Source organism: Solea senegalensis, linkage group LG7 (assembly GCF_019176455.1).
Source record: "Solea senegalensis isolate Sse05_10M linkage group LG7, IFAPA_SoseM_1, whole genome shotgun sequence".
Lineage (NCBI taxonomy): Eukaryota > Metazoa > Chordata > Actinopteri > Pleuronectiformes > Soleidae > Solea > Solea senegalensis.
This window is the reverse complement of record NC_058027.1, coordinates 14,158,815-14,175,343: the sequence shown is the minus strand read 5'-3', so window position 1 is coordinate 14,175,343 and position 16,529 is coordinate 14,158,815. Positions and strand designations below refer to the sequence as shown.

The 16,529-nt window shown below is 42.1% G+C and overlaps 1 protein-coding gene across 2 annotated transcripts in view; it reads right to left on the bottom strand.

Annotated features, from left to right (window-relative positions):
- igdcc4 (immunoglobulin superfamily, DCC subclass, member 4) overlaps positions 1-15,511 on the bottom strand; it is a 44,780-nt gene extending 29,269 nt beyond the window's left edge. For both annotated transcript variants that reach the window (XM_044030468.1, XM_044030469.1), the window contains exon 1: positions 15,200-15,511. In XM_044030468.1, coding sequence (XP_043886403.1) covers positions 15,200-15,266 — 67 coding nt within the window. In that variant the 5' untranslated portion in view covers positions 15,267-15,511. The remainder of the gene's footprint in view (positions 1-15,199) is intronic.
- Positions 15,512-16,529: the final 1,018 nt, after the last annotated feature.

Here is a 16,529-nt window from a genome sequence, read left to right as displayed (position 1 = left end):
AGTGATTGATGAGCTGGTGTGAGATGAGCAGCAGAGTGCTACATAAACTGCAGTCCAAGGAGACCACAGCAATTTAACCCTGCTGATACCTGATCATGATTTATCTTTCAACAATTTACCACTTATCTAAAATGACCCAAAGTGTTTTATTGAGTGCAAACTTAATTTAAAATGAAAATTGCAGATAATTAAATGCAAGCGAATACACTCACAATGGTCCCAGACAACAACAGATCCGTTTCCACTCAACGGTAAAAAGCAAATGATTAATATACTTAAGTTTCATCTTTTCCATGTATCTTAATTAAATAATTCCCGTTCCACCCTCTGTATTAAAAATGTTAAAAGGACACTTTTACTGGGTTTTATTAGGAGCAAAATGAAAATGGCCAGAAAAAGTGGACAGAAAATGACTGGAAAAACTAGGAGGAGAACGGTAGAAATCTTTACTGAGGAAGCTGGCCAAAAAACATCAAGGAAAACTCGAAAAGGCGAGGGGTTAAGAGTAGTACTACATAACACCAGTGCTTCTTTTAGTGTGCATGTAAGTTGAAAACCATGTGAAAAGAAGTCTGCAAATCACACTATTTATGTTGTGTTACCTTATGTTATAGTGATATACATATATATATATATATATATATATATATATATATCACAATTATATCATAATATCACGATTGTACGTCCACTTGACCTAGTTTTAGCATATTTGGTGCTTTTGTACCTAATCTGTGGGTTTCTTTTTCAAAATACAACTTTCATTTGACAACACTGACAGCATTTACAAAGCCCTTTTTATGAGCCCTTTTCAATAAAGGGCTTGTGATTTATCTAATGCTGACAAATACTGTGAAAGGTTAAGATACTTGAAATGTATTTTCCATGAAGTCATTACATGATTTCACATGTGCCCGTGTAAGTCATATCATTCAAACCTACCCCTTACAGTTAATTTCATAAACCTCTTTGAATCTAATTTAAGAACCATTATTTTGTCACAGAGGCAGACACACACACACACACACACATGCAGGTTTATTCAGCTTCTCTTTCTCTAGCGTTGGATTAATTAAGTTAATGGTAGATGACATTTTTTCCTTGATTAAATGAGGCCTGATACCCCCCGCCACCCCCCTCCAGTGTATCCTGATGAAGAGGCTGGGTAATGCAGAGGAAAGCTCCTGCACTTTTCTGTGGCACACTCATAACACACATGCATGTACACACATGCACACACACACAGACACACACACAGGAAGAGCACTCACAGTCTTGGTGGAACAGGAACGCCCACCTAAACACACTAACAGACATCACCTCCATGGCTCTTCTCTTCCTCTCTCCCATTTCAACTAATTAGGTTTCATTAAGTCATTAAAATGTTAGCAGCCATTTCCCAGCTCACGGCCCACGGTTTCATTTGGCACGAGGTGGGGAGCATTCGTTGCTGCATATGGAAGCCATTATGTCTCACACAACTGGTTAAAGGTGTGATAAGGCACAAGGAAAAACAAAAAGAAAAGAACGGAAAACACACAAATCATTTCAACCCGTGTGAAGCTAATAATACAGTACAGGCTCACCAGCCACCTTATTAGATACACTCATTCAACCGTTGAGTGCATTCATATAAATAATCTAATCAGCCAATCACATAGCAGCAACTCAAGCAACTGGATTTGTAACCATGGTCAAGACGACCTGCTGGAGTTCAAACCGAGCATCTAAATGGAGAAGAAAGGTGATAGGAGAGATTTGAATGTGGGACGGTTCAAGCTCATCGAAATTGGAAAATAGAAGATTGATGAGTCATTTGTATGGTAGCGTCAATAACATGGATCCACCCTGCCCCTGTTTTAGGCTGGTAATAATGGTGGTGTCTTGGTGTGGGGACATTTTTTTTGGCACAGTTTGGGCCACTTAGTTCCAACTGAGCATTGTTCAAACACCACAGCTGACCCGAGTATTGTTGCTAACCATGTGTGCATCCTTCCATGGCAACAGTAGTCATCTTCAGAAGCAGCTATGAAGCAACTGCATGAAGTTATCATGTCAATATGGACCGAAATCTCTGTGGAAGGTTTCAAGTAAGTTCAGTACCATGAAGAATGAATAGAGTTATGCAAGTCAAAGCAAGTCCAACTGGGTACAAGCAAAATGGCCAGGAAGACTAAAATGGAAACGCATATTTCAACAACCAGACACTATCATGACCCACTATCCTTTAAAAAGGTTGAGGTAAGCACACTGAATTACATATTTCCAGTAGTGGATTTTCATTTGGGAATAAAACTCTTTGATATTCACACACATTTGCACCCGCAACCTCAACATGCCCCGAATTTGTCACCGAGATCTGCACACATAATCACCAGCTAACCCACGTGCACACAAACACCCATTTCAATGCAAACATAAGACAGACTCACACTATGTCTTCATGTCTCATGAGGACACAATGTGGTGAACTGGGAGGATCTGTGAAGTGGCCATTTGGCCATTTAACTGCACAAGTGGGAGCTGCTGGGGGAAAACATGATACACACTCAGGGTATAGTAGTGGCTGTGCGGTCTTGCTGAGCTGTAGTGAATGGATTGTGATGGCACTGTGCCAAGAGGTTCATAGCTCACTCATGTCGAGAGAGGGGACAGCAGCGATGAACAGACAACAAGAGAAGATCTGAACACCTCTGGATTTTAATAGCATTCACATTGTCCTAGCAGCCGTCATTTGAATTAAGTAAGGGGTTCCATGATCCCCATCATTTTAAATTACCCGTTCATATATCAGCTAGATCGCTATACCATATATAACACTTATTTTGCTGGCCCATTTCTGTTAATGGCTAACCTATTCTCAAAAACGTTTCGGAACATAGGAGAAAGAGGAGGAGCAGGGGGAAGGCATGACCAAAAGCAGTGAATATTTCACCCGCTCAGGCTCACTGCCATCAGAGACTGGACACCCCATGACCCTCGGGCACCAGCTCAGGTTTCCACAGCGTCTGAAGTGAAGTGATACAGTACCTCATGTAGAAGGGGAGAGATATGCACAGAGATTCATCTAAAAGGGTCAGAAAATGAATCACAAAATTCTGAATTCAGAAAGTGCATTTTCTTTCAAAACCTGATGCTGTTATTTCTGTATTGTACATATATATATTTAGAAGTCCATTATCTGGACAATACAGCCTAGTTTTTGAGTTTTACAGCCATGCTCGGTGTTCAGTGAGGCCACAGGCATAACGGGAACCTGGTGAAATCCTCACAATGATAACATGGTGTAACATGTACATGTACACAGGGTGCCACAACATTTTAAAGTCAATATCATATATAAAACCAAGTTACAACTGATCAATTCTAATCCCATAATGACCCACCACACCTGAATCAATTGGAACCAGACAATTTATACAGTCAGGCCATATTCACTTACATTTAATGTCAAACTGATTCATACAGGCAATTATCAAAATCTGCAAGCAAACACATTTTCCATTGAAAAAAAAACTATCGATTTCTTTCAAGAAAAAAAAAAATCTAACTTAAATATCATCCAGTGAGGATCCTGAGATAAATATTCCATTTTCCATTCAATAGGGTAGAGAAGTAGAAAGATAACTCCACTGTTTCATACAGGAGCTAAAGCTAAAGCCACAGTGAAGGAGGTGGAGGATCAAACCAGGATCCTGTTGACCAAGAGCAGCTTAAACTACAGTGCATTACAGTACAATATGGCTGCGTCAAAGCCATCCATCATTTGTGAACCAAATGCTGGGTCACATTTATCCTTTCACAAAATGTGTAAAACAAACACAAAATAAAACAATACTGGACTTCAATGAAGTAAATCCCATAGTTTAGAGCACTGTGATGGTTTGACCACACTGATGTCGTCATCCCTTGTCATCCACTGTCATCAACATAACCAGCAGGGCCAAAAAAATACACTATAACATTGCAGGAACAAGAGCGAACTAAACTCAAGGAAGTCAACACTGAAAAAGGTGGAGAATGTGTGGTAAGACACGGAGAAAAACAATATGAGAGAAAGAAAGTGACTCCGAATTACAGGATGAAGTGGAGGACTGACTTGAGCAGAGCAGATAAGATTAGAACAGCCTTGTGATGCAATTGAAAGAAAGCAGTGAAATGAATTACAGACACTTTTGTGAAGAGGGACCACAAAAGCACTCAAAAACCATGAGCCAGATACATCTGCTCAATTGGCACAACGGTTAAAGTCAATTGCCGTGCCTTCCTGCATAACACATCTCATATTATATTTTCAGAGAGGCCTTGTTTCATAAAAACAGGATTGGAGGACAACACTGAAACCTTAAATACAGGCTAAGTGGACAAGGACAGATGGTCTGATTCACTAAAAAGTGACTGTGTGTGCGTTTGTGCGCTAATTTAATGACCTCATATTGATAACAAAGTAAAAAAAACAAACAAACAAACAAAAAGCCGTCACTTCCTTGTGGCCAAAACTAACCAGTGTATGAATAAATCGATATTTTGAAGCCACAGTTGTGATAATCTGAGAAGAGAGGCAGCTTGAAGTAAATCCCTGCAGGGAGATGGTGACTAATGTTTCAGCATTCAAGTGGAAATGCCTGAGTAAGAGCCAGAAACTGCCACTGTCAAAATATTTAGGCCTTTATCTTGAATAGCTTTGTCCCGGGGCCTTTCACTTAAAATGTTAAGTGCTGTCACGAGTCTGAAATGTGCTGCATTTATCTGTATTTATTTAAATTGATCAGACACAATATAAAACACTCTGTTTACTAGTTAAGTAAAGATATACAGAGGGCTTAACATTTTTACTGAATCCACAGTGAGACTGTGAGTCACTCAGCAATCTGAACAGCTGCCGTGTCGGTTGTTAACTGTTCCAGTTGTGTTTCATCAGCGACTGGCTTCTTCTCAAACCAAGTCATCCTCAACACAAACACGCATCAGAAACACAAAATGTAATAATAATCTTCTGACTCAGACCATTGGAAAGGTAAAATAGTAACAGACAGGGCAGCGAGATGAGTCGAAAAGTGTACTCGCGTTAATGGTTGCTTTTTGTTATTGAATGGAAAACTGTTGCGGGCATCTTTCTAAACGACCTCACTTTCAAAATATCATAAAATAGTGAAAATGGAGAGAACACTAGTCCACTGTGAGAGAAATGTGAATATAAAAATCATAGTTTGCTGGTCAGTTGGGATCTCTAAATAATTACCAAATTGTAAAACAAGACCCATTTATACATTTGCCAACCTGTCTTTGCACCTGTCACTCTGCACTGTCATGTACAAAAGCTGTAGTCTTTGCCATACAGTGTTGGACTGTAAATATTTGATTTACCCTTTTGCTTCAGTGATTCGATCTCAGTGGGATTCTTCTCTCACAGTCAAAAGTGAAACGATGAATGAAAAAGGGAGGTTTGGTTCAACAAACATCACGAGTCCCTCTAAACTGTGTGAGAGAGACCGGGACAACTTCACGTGCAGCGCTCATTCATCCCAGACTGACTTCTTCCAATCACAGGGCAATGTTCCTGCAGGCAGGACCGAGGAGCATGAGGCCCCCGCATGGTTGTGTCAAGTGCCAGGCCCCACTTTCATGAGTCAACAAAGCAAGCAATGAAACTAACACGGGAGTAAACAAGGGAGATCTGTGTCGGAATCTGTTTATTAATGCAGCAGCACAGTCAATGTACAGGAATCCTAGAAACACTGGTGCATGGGATTGGCAATATAGAGTGTCACCGTGTGCGGCACAAAGGGAAACACTGGAATTAATTCTGAGGAGAAGGGATTGTGTGGATGCAAAGACAGGGAAAAAAAAAACTCTGCATGGTGAGAGAGGCACATGTATTTTACGGTGCTTATGCGACAGGATCAGAGCCGAGCGTCACATCACACAAGGTCAGGAAGACGAAAAGCTGCCGCAATGAGAAGACTCAGTGCTCATTAGGAGATCAAATATGCCACTGCACCCATTATGCTCACAGTGGGTTCTCTCTCATTTTCCATCACTGATTTGAGACAGATGTACTACAATCTTTGCTACATTCCAATGAGACGGGAAGAGCAGGTAAATCACGATCAAACCCTTACCCCATATTCACAATACACAACTTTAAGAGTTGGAGGATCACCGTTTCCCACACTAGATGACATGATTTCCTGTGGTTGGAGACGTCAAAGACATCCAGAGACATACAGAGTTTGCAGCATGTTTCCAAATGAGACTGGGTCTGCAACACATTATGTCTTATATACTATAATATATTCGCCAGCCTCTGCCGACTTGCAACACCAACGCCACTTAATGAAATCATGCTATGCGCAGATGATATGGCTCTGATGGTTTGTGTCCCGCAGTCATGCATCGTAAATGAAGTCTTGTTTTTCAGGTTTCATAATGTTTTTGTGATCTCAGAAAAGAGAGAGGGGGCAATACGAGTTTTATTCATTTTACCTGGTGGAAAACTGTGTAGGGTGTAAACTAAGCTTTAATAGATGGAGTGAGCGCAACCAGACAGCTGCTTCTCACACAGAGAGAGGGAGAGGGAGAGAGAGAGAGAGAGAGAATAGTGATAATAAGCGTCACAATAATGAAAACATATTTATCAGGAAAAACAGCCACAGAATGATAATTACGTGAATAAAACCGCTCCTTTTAATGTCTAATAACCACATTGCATAAAATATTGCTTCAGCTTCACTGATCATTCTTAAAGTAATGAAATTTTTAAATGCAAATGATTGTGTTCCTGATAGCTTGCACCGTCAATGCAGCTGGGGCTGTGATTCAACTCATGATAAGATCCTGGATGCTGGATAAAGCGTCGCTAATGTAGAGTACACCACTCTTAGTGTGACTGTGACCCAAGGATGTGCTCAAAAACCCATCACGGACACACCAAATATACGCTGCGGGGCCAACACACGAGACACTATGTTACCATTGCACATCATCAGTAGGGTGAAACTAACCTGTGTCACAGTGGTCTAATCCCAGCTCACATTGCATGTTAGTGGGTGAACAATCCCACGCTCGCTCAGTGCAGTTGTAATACATTTGTGCTCGTGGAAGTACTTGAAAATAGACAGATTCTTCAAAATCAACAGCAACATCTCTGCATGACTAGGACCTTGTAAAAAATTGGCTCAAGGTAGAGTGAAATCAGACTACAAGTAAAAACACACAAGATTACAGTTCATAGAGAGAGTGGATCTTTCTTTGCAATAAAGAGTGTGAAACAACGTTTCTGGACTTTTGTTCAGCTAATCAATTTAAATATTACTTTTTTTCTCTTTGAAGCAAAAAGCTATCTTTATATGTAGCTCAGTCATGATTGCATAATTGAAAAGGTCAAAAATGAGTCACATGTGAAAGCCAGAAGGCTAACTTAGACATTTTTAAACTTAGACATTTATAAATATATTATTACACATATATGTTTATATATGTGTAATATATCTACACTGGAAAACCATATGAGGTGAAAAAAAACAAAAACAAAAAATTCAAACACAGTATTGTGCAAGTCTTAGGCGACCATTACATGTGTTGTTTTATCTCTCTTTATCAATATCTGTTTATCGGATACAAAAGGCCATGACTGAAAAAACACTGACGAAGCTAATTTAATTTAACACCCAAAGAGAGCATATCATTTGAATTCATTGCAGACAAAATGGAGCTCGAGACGTCTATTGTATTCATACAAACACCTCTGAGCTTAGATTGCCTCCCTGAAAGCACGAAACGGCGCACACAGGGCACCATAAAAAAAAAACCCAACATATTCACAGGACAAGTATACTCAGCCCAAGGCATCTTTAAATAATATGCATCCTAATTTAGCACGGATTCTCTGGGGAGCAGATCAAGATACACTCACAAATCGCAGCTGACACGCCCACACGTACACACAAACAAGCAAGCCGGGTGCATGTGCCTGTGCAAACACACACATCATTTACTGCAAATATCTAATGAGCTATTCTCTACAGGCGCTCCTGTCCGACAAGCTCTGGTTTTAAGTCTCAAGGGACCCAAGTATTAATGTTCCTAAAATTATGGAGTGAAAAAGTGGAAAATGAAACGTTTGATCCCGGAGAAAAGTTCAAATAAGACTAACTACTGGAACGCAGTAATTAAAAGCCCTATTTACATGAGTACATAATTTACAGTTGAATTAATAAAGCTTTTCCGTGATGCCATTAAGGTGACTGAGGAGTGCATGTATACTCTATACTGCAGGGCATTACAGACGCATTAGGGAGTAACCGATGGTGAGAAGAAAGCAGGTACAGTATAACAACAACAATAAGAATAATATAATTTATACCAGCTTTCAAGGTACCCAAGGCCATTTTACAGAGTTGGGAATAAACAAAACAAACAAAGTTCCATCACCATAAGAACCGTAACGACAGTATCCACACAGAAACCCTTCAGTGATAGCAAAGGATCATCAGATATTAGATACGCACAGAATAATAAAGTGCAAGGGCCGAATGCAAGACACGCTGCAGACAGTATACATCCCTCTAACAATTCAAATGTTTAATATTCTATAGCTGCTGCTGCTATACAGAAGGTTGAACAGCTGGCCCTGTGGTCTAGACACAACAAACTGGAGCTGAACACACTGAGAACATTTGAGATTAATTCAGGGGAAGGCAATGACAGCAACGAGCAGGAGCGCTAAAGGTGAAAACAACCGATGACTGAATCATTAAAAAAAAAGCACAGCCGAGTATGTTTCAGCTCACAGCTTTAGACTAGCACAGTGTAAAAATTGCTCTCTGTACATTCAGAGTCCCCATTCAGATGGCAGGCTTAGGTAACATTATCCAAATTCTTCAGAACAAATCACAGTTTTTAGCCTCCCCGTGGACAGCTGTGCACTCGTCTTTGCAAGCCTGAGCACTGACAAGGTGAAGTCAGTGAAGAACGAGGAGAGACAGACAGAGCGTCTTCATTTAGCAGAATACCATTTGCGGTTTCATCCGATATGTCTTCTTTTGCTTTGGGGTTTGAATGTGTGCTACGTGCGTAATGGAAAACAATGTTGGCTATAATATTTCAAACTCTCTCCAGGCTTATTTGTTGTGAGATGTGCGAAGACAGAACAAACATATCAGCATCAGAAAAGCAGAGATATTTGCAGGTTGACCTCAGAGAGACGAGGAGTACAAAGGTCTGTGAGACAAATTCTGCTTATTTTGATATAAACATATATATTGCGTCGCTTTAAGTGCATGCGATACAGCGTGATACACTGCAGTGTCGTTTTTGTAAGACAGAGTGAGACAGGCTGCAGGCAGTGTGATATACACAGTATATTAAGAGATTAATGAGACCACGGAGATGTAAAGTTAATGTGTCGTGGGCGATGAGGATCAGACCAAGAAGTGTTTTCATTTGGAAGATCAAACCAAGGCCAATGGATGAGAGTACACTGAGGATTTATATTTATATTGGGTATAGTTATATCGGGTCCTGCTGCAAATGTGTCAGCCAAAAGTAATTGGACAAAAAACGGCTTATTTGTGACAACAACAAGAGCATTTAGTTTTTTATTTTAAACTGCAGTGATGATGATGATGCATAGCACTGATTCCTTGTTGGAACAGCTAAAACAATCGATCATTTATTTGGTATATTTCAGCATTTGGCCTGATTGTGCCCAGGTATTTTGACACACCTTGAAGGCAACACAGTGCAAGAAAACAGATGCAGATGAATATTGGGAAAAAGAACAAGATCTCGAATACAAGGAGGTTGAAATAAGTTTCCTCCACAGGGTGACTGGGCTTATAAGGCCTTAGAGATATGGTGAGGAGCTCAGACATCCAGAAAAGGATCAGAGTAGGAGGCGCCAGCTGAGGTGGTTCAGGCATCTGGTTAGGATGCCACCTGGACGCCTCCCTGGAGAGGTGTTTTGGTCCAGCGCAGGCAGACCCAGGACACACTGGAGGGATTATCTCCTGGTTTGCCAGGGAACGCCTTGGGATCCCCCCTGGAGGAGCTGGTGGAAGTGGCTGGGGGAGAGGGCTGTCTGGGCTTCCCTTCTAAGGCTGCTGCCTCCGCACCCCAGCCCCGGATAAGCAGAAGACAGCGGCGACAACAACAATTGTCCTGCAGAAGATCAGTCCACTTTATCAGTCAGTAATGCAGCTTTTGTCAACAATGACTTCTGTGACTTCCCGCTGCTGTAAATTGGTATTTGTGCTTTCAGTGATCATTTTAAATGTCATGACCAACAACATTTTTCAAAAATGTTTGAATAAACCCACCATCCTCACTAGAATAGATAGAACATTCAGCATGTTGTGTAACTTCACATCTCCATGATATTTAAGCTAGAGAATGGACTTTGCACTACAGGACCCTGGTGCACTGTGTGAAATAAATGGTTGACTCAAAAAGCAGTTCCCTCCCACCGCCATGTCTAGAACACAGAGCAGGGTCACTGCGGCACATGGATTCATACACGCTAATTTTCCTCGGGTGTTCCGCGGATTTATTAACTTTATATGAAACAAGCTGCTGAGATGAGTCTAAACTGAGAAAACTGCAAAAATAATAATGTTTTTAATGCTCGGACAGACATTACAGTCGAGTTTATGTTATAAAGACAGAATACAGTTGTATGTCACAGAGAGGTGGATTAAAGTCATTTAAAGCAAGCTTAATAAAACACATCAGCAGTGTGTTATACACATAGGTATATATATACATAATCAAAAGCTTTCAAGCTGAAGTGTCATCATTTGTCTGTAATCGTTCAATACACCATCCGTGAAGCGTCTTCAGTTTTGCTCAACCAAATGAAAATTAAACTAAACCAAATATAATTGGGGCTTAAAATCCCGAGGAATTAGCTCCACTGTGCGAGAAAAATGCTACTGGGGTTTAATAAACAACAACAATGAAAGCGTTGCAAAAGGAATTTGAACTGATGTTTTTAAGGATTATTTGCTTTTGCTTCTCCTCCCGCTTTTAATTCTTCTGTTATTACGAACAATACGTTTAGTGTCACACATGAAATGATGGAGCAATAAACCAGTGCCATCAAACTAAGAACTGTGTGACACTGGACACTGAAGGCAGAGCCATAGTGATTAACCACTAGAATTATCACAGCATTATCGCCTGGATCTGCAGCTCACCTTGGCTTTAGAGAGCTTTACAGTGAGTTTTAGCTCACTGTGCACACTGTTTGGTTTCTGCACACATCAGACAGACAGAGATATCTGGTCAATGTACAGTCGCGGAACATTTGGCAAATATAAAGCCAGATATCTCCCCCGGGCACTGATGGATACCCAAAGCAGAGTTCAAACAGAATAAGGATTGGCCATGCATTCACCAGATGGCCTAAAATAAGACTGTATTGTGCCATAATTCCTGAAACTGTGAAAAAAGAAACTTTTTTCTAGGGACTTTAACTGAGTGTATTCTCCCACACACAGAAAAGCTGATGAGACAATGGATGGCACTCAGTGCAGCTAATGTCAATTATTTTAATTATTCTGCCCCTTCATCACTCATTGCTGCTTTTGCACTCGTGTTTCCATGGGCAGCTTCCAAAAATCAATAATTCCATTATTGATCTGTTATGGAACTAACGATGACGTGTACGTGAAACTGAAAGTAAGTGTTAACACAGCTTTCATCCACAAGTTGAGGCCACAAAAAAAACAACCAATAAGTTTTCTTTTTTGCTTCTTCATAAGAGACAGAACCTGGTACCCGTTCAGCCGTATTTTAGTTCAGTGACTGTGTCACACAGAGTCTGCGCTCCAGTCATGCAGGAAGTAATAAACTCATCTGTTGAAGTTAGACGCAGTTTAGCACAGGCGTGCTGTGATGACCCACGTGGCGGAGGTAGTATGGAGGAATGGAAAAAGACGTGTGTCATCGCTTTCAAAGGTCACTGTTTCTGCCTGTCCAGCCTGGAGTTTTCACATTCCGAGCGACACTGCAGCTCTTCTAAACGCGTAGCCCTACTCTGCATACAGGTTCCTCCAGTGGAAGAACTGCTACCCCAGCACACTGCAAAGGAAAAAGGGTCTAAAAGCAATTTAACATGTTCAGCAGAAAGGTTCAGAGATGGAGAGACTGCCTCTGGTCTTCGGTCCCATATGAGGAATGTGTCAGTCCATGCTCATTTGATAAGAGGACGGAGAAATGCTATCCCGAAAAAAAAGTCGTTTTTACAGCTTCAGCTATCGCCCTCAGAGGGATTCAGAATAATCATTAAAACACTGCTAGCATCACTATGTGATGGTATATGTCTAGGTGATCCCACGCTACCCCTCCCCGGCCCATTTGCAATAAGCATTTATCCGATCAATGTGCTGAACGTCCAGGTTTTTTTGAGCAGGAGAAACCACGTCTGAACACACACACACACACACACACACACACACACAGACACATTCCACCGCTTTGCTGCTGCCATGCTCTCTTTACTAGCACGACGCTGCCGTTACGTGCCTCCATCACTTTGTGTGGGGAAATACTGTCAAGCTACACAAAAACAACACACTGGCATCATGAGAAAAACAGACTGAGTCTGAGACAGACTTAATCTTGTGAACTCGTTTAGCAATGGACTGAATGTAACAGACATTTATTTATACTTATGCGCCACAGCTTCAGTAACCCGTGTATGAAACGGAACACTCAAACATATTTAGAGCGAGCCTGCCTACTGCAGCTTTAATTAGAAGCGTTTTAGTGAGATGAAAGAATCGTAGAGAAACTTGAGTGATAGAGAACTGTCAGAAAATGTCCGTGTGCACATAAAGAGACCGAAGGTGTTATAATTACAATTTGCTCATCATTTTTTGTTTTCTTATTATTATTAGGTCCATTAATAACTGAGCAGAGCTTTATTGACAATGAACACTCAGGCACTCGATTGCTTGAGATGTGTTAAGAGAGCCTGACGTGTTCTCAAGTGATCTTTAGAAAGGACATAACAAACGCTTTGTTTGTGGACGTAGCAGTGGCCCTTGCCCTCAGAATCGCCCCAGCAGCACCCGTCAATTTATCCCCATCCCAGACTCACCCCCCAGCCCCCGCTCACAGGCAGCTTCAGTTCCCACAACCACCAACACCGATGACATTCATGCTCCAGTTTCAAACCTAACAAAACACTCACAGAGAGAGAGAGAGGGAGAGAGAGGGAGAGAGAGAGAGCGAGAGAGAGAGAGAGGATCCTGAACAAACCAAGTCCCCGTTCATGACTGTTTGCTGATCTGGATGAATAATGACAAAGCTGAGCAATTATTTGTAAATAATACATATTAATATGTTCATTTGATTTCAAAGCATGGTGCTGCTGTCAGCAGCGCTCATAAATATAAATTCAAATGTTAATTTTGCTCGGTGTAAAGAAAACGCTTGGATCTTAAGTCTTAATTATCACAACAGATGCTATGTCATACCCTGGCCCGTCATAGCATGTTTAGAACAAACTCTCAGTCATACATCTTTTAAGAGCAAATAAATCAATTTCCCTGGTGCTTTTATCACGGACGTCCTCCATCACAATCGTCATTTACCTGCAAGAGATTCCATCATCGCGATGCGATCGCCCCCAGCGTGGCATTCACTCGCCTGTCAGGAGGATCTCAAGGGGAGTAATTCCTTATTCTGTCTCTGCTGGTGTCTGTTGGACATGATACTCTTACTCTATATATAAATTGTACCCTCTGACCTTCTAGTGCTATACAGGTGGGAATCAGGAGGGTTTAAGCTAGGTGCTTCCTTTGTGAAGCCTTTACTTGCGTTACTGAACAATGGCTATGGGAACAGGTGAAACAAAATGATAGTACACCACAGAAGGAAGTGATGTCTATCTGGGTGATGTATGCGAAGTATTAGAAGAAGTGGAATATATCAGTTACACCTGCACTATGTTGCCGTACGCCTCATCACTGCTGGTTGTGACAAGTGCAGAACAAGACGTGCCGGAGTTAAGCAGCAGCATACTGTAGCATCGAGATGTTTACTAATAAACAACATGTGTTGACCAGTAGTAGATTTCTGGTTTCATGTGACCATGAAGGCAAACCACAAAAGATAAAGGTAAAATATAGGCTGCGTCGAAACAGTGAAACGCAACAATCCAGCCTGAATGTAAATATCCACTCTTGTAGATCGCAGTCAAAAGTGAGTGGATTTATAAGTTCTGCATTGCTCTTTCTCTCTCTCTTTCACTCAACAAGAGTTTCCACAGTCAGATGGCATTTCAGCCCTTGTTCAGTCTCTAAAGGTCCGTGCAAAGGTAACACAGGAGGTAAACTGTCGAATTGTCATCACCACATCAATATTTCCTCTGTTACCGCTTCACCTGTGGCTGGAATTAGTCATAGCTGTCATTCATGCGGCAAAACGACTGAATCTTCTATGTGAGAGGTTTCCAGAGAGGAAATGATACAAGGCAGGGTCAAATTCAGTTTTCACCTAAAGAGTATTTTAGCTGTACATCCCACACAGTGTGGCTGGACTTTCACCCTCCAGTCACAATAACACATTTATGAAGAAAGTGTGTTTATTTTACTTTTTTTTTTCCACGTAACCTTTTCACATACCCCTGACTGTTTGAGCCACATGTGCACACGAGTTCCACCACCACTAAACTGTGGAGGAAAGTATTTGATATTACGCGTAATTGGAATCACCACGTTGTAGACTGGGATGTTTGCAGGCGGCTCAGTGACGCGTCCTCCGCATCGGGATCCATATTCCCAGTTTAATATAAACTTCCCCCGGTCAGTTCAAACCCCGCGAGCCGCCCTGTGGCGACATTCAGCTTTGCTCCTTTAGGCAATGTGTGCTGCAACTTCATATCGCCCCGCAGCCCGTCCTGAGAGAGACACGCATGAAGTGACAGTGCACCACTCTCTATCATAAGCAGCAGAAAGGCCACATGAGGTGAACACATGTATGAAATACAAAGAGGGGGACGGGGGAGACAGGGGGACGGGACTGGACGGACCGCGCAAGGTGCAAAATCGGTCGTGGCTCTTTTTTTATAAACACAGCCCACTTTTATTGGCGAGCGACCGCACTTTACAGTGTAATACTCGTGTCTCGCTGCCGCACACATGCACTCCACCAGAAAAATAAACCCTCCACATGAATAAAGTGAGCGCGTTACCTTGCTTGGATGGACCACAGAACAGCGAAAGAAGACACAACAGCCAGATTGTACTCTCCACCGCCATGTACAGTCTTTGATTTCCACCAGTGGGGTAGCAGCGTGCGTCTATACAATCAGCTATACCGTTAGAACGACATGCACACACCGGAATGCGCTATTGTCTCCTCCGGTGCGTAAAACAGTCTTTAAGAGTGTTTCGGTCTCTTTTGGTCAGTAGTGCCGTGGCTCTCCTCACAATGCGGCTGCGCTGCTCGGCCGTCGTGTCTCTCGGCGCTCCAACGCCATGTTGCGAACGAATGTTAAGTGTGTGTTGGCTGCTGCTGCTGCTGGTCCACACACACACACACACACACGCGCGCGCGCGTGCACATTCACCAGACACTGGCTGGCTGGTCGTCGCTGGAGTCCTGAGAGGCTGCTGATACTCAACACACCCCTTTTTCTTTTTGTTCAGCTCCATGACTTCCACCGACAATTGGGAGATCAGAGCGGATACGTTACAGAAACACTTCAAATCAGGTTTTTGTCAAGAAATAGATTTTACCCCCAGCCACCCTCTCTCTCTCTCTCTCTCTCTCCCCCTCCTCCTCAATCTCTCCATCTGTCTGGGACGATGAATGTGTTATTAAGGCAAAGCATCTGTAATAACTGATCATGCGTTGCCCTGAATGAACCCAGTGTTGGATGCTTTTGAGCGTGGCATGTTCAGATGTACATGTTCCATTGAGAATGTTTGTAACCACGCAGACTCTGCCATCTTTCATGTATATACTGGCATTGTATGGTGTGTTTAATGTCAACAGTGTGTGTGTGCGACCATGCACCTTTGTTTACGCGCATCCATGGACATGCACGCATGGATGCTTGTGTGTGATAAAGCAGTCCTTAAGAAAAGGCAAGAGAGGCACATGTTCTCCATGAGCAAGAGAAAGCAAGAGGAGGGGTGTGTGTGTGTGAAGGGGGTGTGGGTAGAGGGGGTCCCAATCCCAATCAATCAGCCAGCTCCTCCTGCACTGAGGCAGTGCTGAGAGACCCACTGACTTTTGTTTTTTCCCCCTTTCCTTCTTTGCAAGAAACCACAGAGTAGGAGCCAGCTGGAGCCCTGCCTCCCCAGATTAGACAAAGACTTGTGCAGCACTCCCGGCATCACTGATATAAGAAGCATCCCTACATTCATCAGGATGCGAATGATAAAAACAACAACAACAACAACAACAACAACAACAAAGGCTGTAAACAGATACAGCCATCCACGTAGACATCAGAAAAGCTACTTGTTACATTGTGATGAATCACCCCAATAAGTGCAATATCCACCTTTTGATGA